General features: G+C 35.2%; 1 protein-coding gene across 5 annotated transcripts in view; it reads left to right on the forward strand.

The window, feature by feature from the left end:
• Positions 1–7,130, forward strand: part of LOC122397370 — a 53,027-nt gene extending 45,897 nt beyond the window's left edge. For 4 of the 5 annotated variants that reach the window (XM_043396493.1, XM_043396492.1, XM_043396496.1 and 1 more), the window contains 3 exons: positions 1,177–1,409; positions 1,871–2,237; positions 4,005–7,130. In XM_043396493.1, the coding sequence (XP_043252428.1) occupies positions 1,177–1,409; positions 1,871–2,237; positions 4,005–4,346 (942 nt within the window). In that variant the 3' untranslated portion in view covers positions 4,347–7,130. The remainder of the gene's footprint in view (positions 1–1,176; positions 1,410–1,870; positions 2,238–4,004) is intronic. The other variant, XM_043396495.1, reaches the window with a different exon arrangement.
• The last annotated feature ends 1,956 nt before the right edge of the window (positions 7,131–9,086 follow it).

The following is a 9,086-nucleotide window of genomic DNA, read 5'->3' on the forward strand; positions in this document are numbered from 1 at the left end:
TAGATTCTATAAGTATCTTATCAGAAATTGTATTAAATAGCAACGATTGAAGAAGTAAATGAAAATTGTGTATAATATAATAATGTTTAAAATACAGACACACATGTATTTTAAACATATGCCTATAATATTAATAAATGTAACAAAATATAAATATATAATGAATCGTTAGATTCTTTAAAGGGCCACCTTTTAACGTTTTAATTTAGGAAAATTTAATAAATTATAAATGCATCTGACATAATCTAGAACGGTGATTCTTAATCTTTCTTTTCAGACACCTCAAAATGACGTTTAAAATATTTTTGAAACCAGTGCTCCGCTAAATAAGAGTTTATATTAAACAAAAGTGAATCGAGATGTCCTGAAGTATTTTTAGATGTTCGTAAATTTCATTTTTTAAAGAAATTAGCAGAGTTTTTTATTTTAACTACATCTTGGTAGCTTCATCTACGCTTCATTGCACTTCCGATAGTAGTTCCTCAGAATAAGATATACAGGGTGTTCGGCCACCCCTGGGAAAGATTTTAATGGGAGATTCTAGAGGCCAAAATAAGACGAAAATCAAGAATAGCAATTTGTTGATTGAGGCTTCGTTAAAAAGTTATTAACAATTAAATTCAAAAATTTCAAGTCGTTCTGGAAAAATTATTTTCGGTTGCGGGGGTCAATTACAATCATTTTTTACCATTACACATACCCCCGAAATCCTACGCGCTTTCGAGAAAAAAAATTCCTTACCGAAAATTGGGTGCCTAAATTTTTCGGCGAAAAAAAAAATTTCAAATCGTTCTGGAAAAATTATTTTCGGTTGCGGGGGTCAATTACAATCATTTTTGGTGAATAGACATACCCCCGAAATCTTGCGCATTTTCGAGAAAAAAATTCAGTACTGGCGGAACTTTAAATGTTAATAAGTTTTTAACAAAACCTCCATCAACAAATTGGTATTTTTGATTTTCGTCTTATTTTGACCTCCACAATCGCCCATTAAAGTTTTGCCCAGGTGTGGTCGAACACCCTGTATAGTATACGATTGTTAACAAAATTCCATTTTGTTATTTTTCTTTTATCATCGAATCAATTGGAGAATCTTAAACGACTCGTAGTTTACTTGAGTAAAGATCTCGAAAACTGAAATTTATTCGGGTCCACCTATATTTCATTTTATTTTAGGGTACCCAGATGAAGAGCATCGAGGATGATCCAAGCATTACTCCCGGTTCTGTGGTCCGTTCACCACTGTCTATAGCAACGATCAAAGATCCGGATGCCATTTTTTCTTTAAGTAGCAAAACTTCACCGCCGCCGCAACAACCTACCAATCTTGATACGTCGATACCAAGTTTGAGTAATTCTACATGGACATTTAATCCACCCGCCACTACGCCGAGTGCATTGTTCACGAGGTAAATTTCTTTTAATGTCAACTGCACAAGTATTCATAGTCGTTCATTTTTACTGAAATAATGTCCTATAATTGTTTCTTCGTTGAAATAAATTTGTCAAAATAGTGAAACTCAGAAAGACTTGTAAACAGAATTTTTAGAAACTCTGTTATGTTAATTTTTTATATCGTGTGCGTATAAATACGATCGATAAATATACACGGTCAATGTATAATAAATAAGATCAAAATCGTGCCTCCATGCATTGTTTAATCAATTGATATTATAATATTGTGTTCCACAATTGAACTGTTCATTTACCAAATTGATCAATTCCACAAAAGAAAAACTAAAGAAACTGATGAAATAATATACATTCTTTCTTGAGGTTCCTTTTAAAATTTAAATTTCTGAAAAGATTAAAACAAATTATTTCTATCGTGTCTGAAACTGATTTAAAAAGTGGTGAAAATTGATTTCAGCTCAAAAAATACTTGGGGTGAATCTGCTCCGCCACCGACTGCAGTCACTTCGGAACTCTGGGGAGCACCGATGAGCAAAGTTCGTGGTCCACCGCCAGGTCTAAGTAGCAAAGCCACAGGAAATACGAGCAACGGCTGGGCAGGTTTTGGCACTGTCGGCAGATCGTCCAGTTCTTGGGGTTTTCAATCAAGCACAAATGCTGGCTGGGTTTCCACTTGGTTACTACTCAAGAATCTGACGCCTCAGATCGATGGTTCTACGTTAAAAACTCTTTGTATGCAGCACGGTCCTGTTCAGGACTTCCGCTTATACCTTAATCATGGAATTGCATTAACCAAGTATTCGTCAAGAGACGAGGCTATTAAGGTTTAGTATTTTTAATTTACCTATCTAATAAGTTATTAATCATAGGTTCCCAAAACCGGCTACCAATATCTTCAGTTTCTTAAGCTAAAGCCAATTGAAAAATCAGCGTTACACCCAGATACCTCTCAACCATTCATACAGTTCCACGTCATTCTTTTCACAATATCTTAAGTCTTTCTTTTTACCTCCTTTTGTACAGACTACAACGTCTTTGCAGATTTGATTTTGTCCCCATCGGTGCATCTTTTCGAATAAAATGTCGTTCTGTTAAACGAGGTATTGTATTGATTTTTTGTTGTTCTGTTCTACTTCGTATTTACTTCACGGAACTTGAGAAATGTTTCTTCTACCCGCGCCATTCTGAATTGTAATTGACTTAAAGGTTGAAGGAATTGATCTTTGCGATCAACTATCTGAGATTACCTATTACAATTTAAGACACAAATAGTATTCTCTATTCTTTTTGTTTTCAAATCTTTATTATGAAATGTGGATACAAAAATAACGCATCTTTTATTACACCATTTTGTAATACCAACTAAACCTGCATATTGGCCGATTATTTCACATTTGTTCAATTTAGTTTTCTTCATTTTCTTCGAAACACATGTCCCATTTATTCTTAGCATATCTACGCAGTTTGTTTTATATTGTTTCAATTATAATGCCGGAAAATTATATAAATGATTGTCATACAGTTTATTATTTCTGGTATCGTGTAAGAAATGGGTATGAATCTCTGAACATTTTCTTGAATAAACTAAAGTGGACTAACCCACGACTAACTGAAACCATAACCATTGATAATTTTTTACAAGTATGCCACTTATGACAAAATTACTAGTCAAGAAAACAATTCTAGGTGGGACTGTATCTATAAATAAGGGGGAACTGTCAAAAATAGTAAAACAAAATAAAAATAACATGGATCATTTCTTCACACAGTTGTATAAGTCAGATAATATCATCTTAAGTATTTATAAACGTAAACCTGCCAGGAAAGTTTTTCGTTTAAGTTCAAGACATAATTTTGTAAAGATTGAGGACACTAATAAACATACTAGAAAATATTATAACAAAACTAAATTTGGAGCGGATATCGTTCACACGCAAGTATATATAATGTAAAAACAGTAATAGTAGCTCAATAGATAGACTGCATTTCAAGAAACTGAAAAAAATATTTCTAATATGCGCTAATTGAATGTAAGAAGTATGTTTGGAGTGTTCATAAAATTTTCTCACACTGCTAGTATACAAGGTAGTCGGTCACCCCTGGGAAAAATTTTAATGGAATATTCTAGAGGCCAAAATAAGACGAAAATCAAGAATAGCAATTTGTTGATTGAGGCTTCGTTGGAAAGTTATTAAAGTTTAAAGTTCCGCCTGTAGAACGGCAACTTAGAATAGCTACGCACGCACGATAGTGGCTCTCACTCAGAAAACTGTAATAAGGCTGTCGATACGTCAGTGAGTGAGCAGCACCACTATCATGTGCACGTAGCTGTTCGCAGGTTGCCGCTCTACAGGCGAAACTTTGAACGTTAATAACTTCTTAAAGAAGCCTCAATCAACAAATTGGTATTCTTGATTTTCGTCTTATGTTAGCCTCTAGAATTCCCCATTAAAATTTTTCCCAGGGTTGGCCGAACACCCTCTATATTTATAGAATAAATTGACTTTTGGCAGTAAATCATTTTAATCACGTTTAATGTGAAAGTGTTACGAGGAAAACAGTTACTAAGAGAAATTTTTCTTATGTTCCAGGCACAAGGTGCTCTGAATAATTGCGTCTTGGGCAACACAACAATTTTCGCAGAATCGCCAGCCGACAGCGAGGTACACACTCTGCTGCAACAACTAAGTCATGGAGGTCAACAGCAAGCAGGAGCGACAGCTGGAGCAGGTTGGGGTTTGCGACCATCGAACAAAACTGGTCCACCACCCGACACATGGGGTGGCAGTTCCAGTCAATTATGGGGTGCTCCACCGAGTAGTAATTCTCTTTGGAGCAACGCTGGCATCGACAGCAACGATCAACAACGCACTACGCCCAGTTCTCTGAACTCGTACTTACCCGGAGATCTTCTGGGAGGTGAGTCGATGTAGAGTGCCGCATGGAGGAGCGGTATCACTCGTGCGACGACCAAGCATTCTTCACGATACGTCAATTATATTGCGCATTGTCAGGCGGGCCGGTTCTCACGAATATAAGTTACTTAAATCAGTGTCGCGTATGTGTACACCCAAATACGACGCGTAATTCCGGCTGTAACAGGGATCTAATTTGATTTCTTTTCAACGAATGAATTTATGAGGGAGGGAGTATGGTTATGAATTTTAAGGCTTTCGGTGTGCGCCGTGTTTTCTCGACGGTTTAGGGTAGTAACCGACTACATTTAACGACGCGCGTAAAAATGTTGTTATTACTGCGCGTACTATGTGATGACCGCGTACTATGTTGTTTTAAACCTTCAATTAGTATTATCATTATATTGCTTATGTTGCAACTTTTTGGTGTTTCGGTATTTTAAGATAATACTAATTACATCCGTCAATATGCGCGTATATGTACATAGCTAGTGCACATACGTATCATTTTCGATAGACACATTTCATGAAGTTTTAATTATTGAATTAGTATTATTCTTCCTGTGCAGGTCGCGTTTTTATTAATATATGTCTCAATGATATTCTTTGCTAATATTCCGTTTATTCAACAAACATGTATTATTAGTATGTTTCATTGTTTAAGTTCGTAATTCAGTATGCTACAATTCTTCGATGTTTTAATATTCCTTAATTCTTATTTATTACTGCGCGCGCATCATTTCTATAACGAAATGTTCAATAATCAAACATGTATGCTGTAATATGCTAGTGAACGTTCATCTTGAAACGAGTACTGTGTTGTATTTTTCAATATTTAGTATCTGTTGTTGTTTTAATCTAGTAATGGAATTAATGTCATTAATGTGTATTTTTTATATACGCGTTGTATTTAACAAACTCATATTACCTATATTTTGATTCGTAAATTAATATAACTGATACAATGTTGTATGCGCATTGTCCTTTTTAACGTTTCAAATTTACGATGCGTGGAAAATTTTGTATTTACAAATGTCACTCGTGACCGTGTACTCTGATTTTCGAGTATTGCATCAGTGTGCATTACAATTTTGCTTCAATTATGGTAATATATAACGTAGAAAGTGCGCGCGCACGTGATCAATATTAAAACATCGATGTGCAAACAGTTTAATTAAAATAATATAAATTTCAACTCCTGTTGTGTATTCTGGGAATTGAAGCACAAACGATATAGAAAAAGTAAAAAAACTATGCGTATACACCGCAGCCATTAGCTGTGACAAAAAAAAAAAAAAAAAAAAAGAAAAGAAAAGAAAAGAAAAGAAATAAAACGTCGGCTGCTTTTAAATGTGACGCTGCCAACCCTTTCTTAATAATGCGCGTGTAAGAAAGTATAAATTATGATTGATGGTCTCACGAGTGTTCCACTTTTTTGCTCTGAACAGTTTTCTTTAATCGAGACTGCAATGCGTATTATATATCAAACGTAGACTGTACCAATCTAATCAAAACAGAAAAAGTGACAAAAAGGAATAAGATATAAATGAAACAAAAAAAAGAAAAAAGAGAGGAAGAAATAAGAAGAATGAAAGACCTCTTAAGGAAACTAAGCGAGGACCGCGTCGATGCTACGGGCTATACCTACCTCTTCCATTAGCACCGGAGATAGAGAATCGACTTTTTAGTAGAATTTTAATCAGTTTAAACGTAATGATAGCAAGAACCCCTTAGATAATTATTGCTACTAAGAATACCAGAAACAACGCGAATAGTAGTTATTGTTATATGTTATCGTAACTATTAATGGCTTGAACGTTTGTTGATGAAATTGTATTCAGTTTGACAACAACGATTTAAATATTAATTTAAATAGTAATCGTTAATTTATGTTGTATTAATTGATTACTATTGTTATCGTTAATTTTTACGATACGAAACATTAATTACCATTCATTACTGTGTTCGACTGTATTGTTCGAGTCCCGATGAAAATTTTTAAAAGCTATTTGATTCGACTAAAAATCGATTCTTCATCGACAAATGCCCAGAAACCTTTAAAGGGGTAGTATATCGGGGTCCGAGTTCTTGCGACGACAACAAAAACGATACCAAATGTTATCGCAATAACGTAAATTTTATTCTATATTAAATCTAAATGCCACCTGTCGTGCCAATGTCCAGCGTGTCTCTTTACCATTTACTAATTATAGAGTTATAACGAAAATGGCAATTCGATGTTTTTTCTCTAGCTATCTTTGTCTGCCTGCCTATCTGTGTGTCTGTCTCTATCTCTCTCTATTCTTTGTAAAGTGATTGATATTGAGGAGAAATATACCACTTCCCATTGGTTGATATACGTAAGAGATCATACTCAAAAAAAAAAAGTTCATACATATGTGAAATTTTAACTTGAAATTGAGAATCAAAGTTTCTTTTCGCGAAGAATGTTTCGAATTTTCGAGCCAAAGGTTTTGATAATTACTTAGTGACGGAAAATTTATTTTGTTAGAACAATTTGAATTCTTTTTTTTTTTTCATCTATTTATTCTTCAATATAATGTAATTAAAATGTTATCAGCATGTAACAAAGATTATTCTTAGGTGCGTTACAGCTTAAATCCAATCGGTACAGTGAAATATAGTACAATTATTATACAATGTTACTAGCTTTTTCAATTGTTGGTTGTATAAGATGAGAAATAATTATACGTAATGTAATTGAATTTCTCACGTAACTAGAAAAAGCGAAATGGTAACGAGCTTACGTTTACTACATAGTTTTTGTTGTGTCATCGAAAGGAAAAAAAAAAAACAAAAAAAAAACAAAAATATTAAATCACAACGGTGGTAGTCATTTTTACTAGTACTGCGCAGGTACTTTCGAAGAATGAACAAAGTTATAATAATAACTTCGCGTATAACATACGACAGCTTAGTACCATATACTATTGAAAGCTAGCTGACGGGTTAGCACATGGGCAAAAAGAGTTACAAGGCTTGCTCCGCCCGTCCATACCTTCGAACAGAGCTGTATAACTGGCAGCCCCAGTAGCCATGTTTGACTATCACGTTTATTCCATTTCCTTCGTTCGTAGCATTAATAGCTCATCGTGGAAGTTCTCATTTTCGTCTAAAGTGATAGTGGGGCAGCCTTCGATGAGCGGTAGTGAAACTAACATTCGATCCGTATATTGATTGTATTTTGTTTATGCCGCCACGTAAAACGGAACGGAACGGGGCGTGGGAAGTGGCTAACGAACAGGGACGTCGGAGTTATTGCAATTATACTACGTGGCTATGAAACCTGCCAGATGTTCTGCAGCTCTGCCTTAGACGGTCTCGAAGCCCCCAGATATGGCACACGCTTACATAATAGTAGGATTTAAATATCTGCAAAGAATATGAAAATCCTACTAATGTCGCGTTGATACGTTAAGTTGATACAGTAAAAGTTAGATATATACCCGAGAATTTAGGACCCCAAGCCTGGCATTCTAATTATAGAAATAGCTCGAATCGACTGTCGAACGTAGAAAAGGACGGACAAGTAAGAGGGAAGGTCCTTCTCGGCTGCCAAACTTTGTGGTGTGTCAAGAGGAATCTCCTCTCAGTGGTGGGGATGAACACAGAGTATTTATTCCGTAGGTCAATTCGGCCATGTATACAATTTTTACTGTATCCAACAGCCTGAATCTGAATGCGTGGCAGTTATCGGGGAGTAATTGTAACTGTTCAACCAATAATGGACATGCGTATGTGCCGTCTTTATGTGTGTGGCTACACTATGCTCAATAACACTCGTCTGCCAACATACCAGCTTCCAATAGTATATATTATATGTATAATACATAACAAATATTGCGTTTAGGACTAATACGAGTCCTATTTGATTATTTTACTTTATCTGCAAATGGATTTCATTATCTATTGTTGAAAATGGTAATGTTCTACGTCACTATGAATTAATTTAAAAGAAAAAAAGAAAAAAAAAACAAGAAGATATAACCTCGAAAATTCGATAGATTAATCAAGGAAAACAAAGTAAGACGTTGACGATAGTGTACATTTCTGATTGGACCATTGGGAGGGAGGTTTGATGATACAAGAGGGGTGAAAATGAGATGTAGAATTGAGGTCTATAGGCGACGCCTTATGAAGTCTCATCGCCTCCTCCCCCTCCGTTGCGTGCGTGTGTGTACATGGACGATTTGTGCGGCATCTTGTGCATACATGCATATGTGTATATGCGTTTGCTTGTACGGTGCGTGCATGTGTGCGTGTATGTGTATGATTTCAACGTCAAAGTACCTGAATGGACTGATAACCATACCGATGAGAAAAAAGTGTTTATTCATTGCACAATATTTTTTTCCTGATATTTTGAAGTACATCATTACGCCCTCAGACCTGCAGTCTTGTTCAATTGACAAGACTGAAGCTCCTTTTTACAATCTGCCATGCAGATAAAACAGATCTTGCGGGTTCGCAAAAAAAAGCATGTGAGCATAAAACTTTAATCTCTATCTATGTCAAGTGCCGATGCATTTCTCAAATACTGGTGTGAAATTCGATAGATTTTCTAGGGTTGTTACTTTTCAGGGCTTCTTATCATTTGAGTATTCAAAGTTTTGATCATTTTTTGTATTCTACGTTTTTATTGATACGTAAAGATTACCATGGAAATTTGAGCCATTAACGTTCGACACACAAATCAAACTGTTTTTCTTAAATCAGAAAAAATTAGGTTACTATATA

The sequence above is a fragment of the Colletes gigas genome, unplaced genomic scaffold, assembly GCF_013123115.1.
Source record: "Colletes gigas isolate AHSC1104 unplaced genomic scaffold, ASM1312311v1 Colletes_gigas_Sc00009, whole genome shotgun sequence".
NCBI classification, from domain to species: domain Eukaryota; kingdom Metazoa; phylum Arthropoda; class Insecta; order Hymenoptera; family Colletidae; genus Colletes; species Colletes gigas.